Consider the following 882-nt stretch of genomic DNA (forward strand, 5'->3'; position numbering starts at 1 on the left):
TCTTGCAGGCCCAGACCACGCTGACCACCAACGACATCGTCATCAGCAAGCTGACGCAGATCCTCTCCTACCTCCGGCAAGGAACCCGCAACAAGAAGCTCAAGAAGAAAGACAAAGGTAGGAGCTGAAGAGACCCTGGCAGGAGGATTAATGCTCGAAGTGTGTCCCCGAGAGCGAGGCGTGTTGTGGTTTGCTGCCTCCCCCTGTACCGTGAGGCGGTAGGCCCTGGGACAGCCCCGTCCTGCAGCACCGGGTCCTGCGGGCGGGCGGGAGCACAGGGAGATGTTCCAGCTGCCGGGGAGCAGCGCGGGGCGAGGGTGGGGATGTGCCTCTCACTGCTCCTGTGTCCTCGCAGGAAAGCTGGATGAGAAGAAGCCGCCTGAAGCCGATATGAAGTAAGTGCCTCCCTGCCCAGCTGCTCCGGGGTCCCTCCTCCCTGCCGTCAGGACCGTTGTTGTGACCCACCGCGTGCGGGTTGAGCGCTGCTGGAGCGAGGAGCGTGAGGAGGCTGGGGGCCAGCTCTGGTGTTGATCCCAGGCTCGGGGCAGACGAGGGCTCTCTTGCAGGACCAGGCAGCAGGAGGGGAGGAGCACAGCGGCGCCTCTGCCAGATGTTCTAGTGGGCGTCCACAGCTCTCGCTGCGCTCCTCTGTGGGGTTCCAGTCCCGCGGGAGGCAGCGGTGGTCCCGGCTCTGGCAGCACCATACCCACGGGATCTGCTCTTCTTCCAGCATCTTTGAAGACATCGGGGATTATGTGCCCTCCACTGCGAAGGTGCCGCGGGAGAAGGAGCGGGAGAGGTACCGTGAGAGAGAGCGGGACCGGGAGCGTGACAGGGACCGGGAGCGTGAACGGGAGCGGGACAGGGAGCGGGAGCGGGAGG

The 882-nt window shown here is 64.9% G+C and overlaps 1 protein-coding gene across 1 annotated transcript in view; it reads left to right on the forward strand.

Moving 5' to 3' along the window:
- The window catches only part of IK (IK cytokine, down-regulator of HLA II), a gene marked incomplete at both ends in the record, with an annotated part of 6,048 nt that overhangs the window by 2,767 nt on the left and 2,399 nt on the right, over positions 1 to 882 (forward strand). Inside the window, 3 exon segments of the mRNA XM_010145889.1 lie at positions 1 to 117; positions 356 to 395; positions 731 to 880. The exon segment at positions 1 to 117 is cut by the window's left edge and continues 2 nt beyond it. Of these exon segments, the coding sequence (XP_010144191.1) occupies positions 1 to 117; positions 356 to 395; positions 731 to 880 (307 nt within the window).

This window comes from Buceros rhinoceros, unplaced genomic scaffold, assembly GCF_000710305.1.
Source record: "Buceros rhinoceros silvestris isolate BGI_N320 unplaced genomic scaffold, ASM71030v1 scaffold27621, whole genome shotgun sequence".
NCBI lineage: Eukaryota > Metazoa > Chordata > Aves > Bucerotiformes > Bucerotidae > Buceros > Buceros rhinoceros.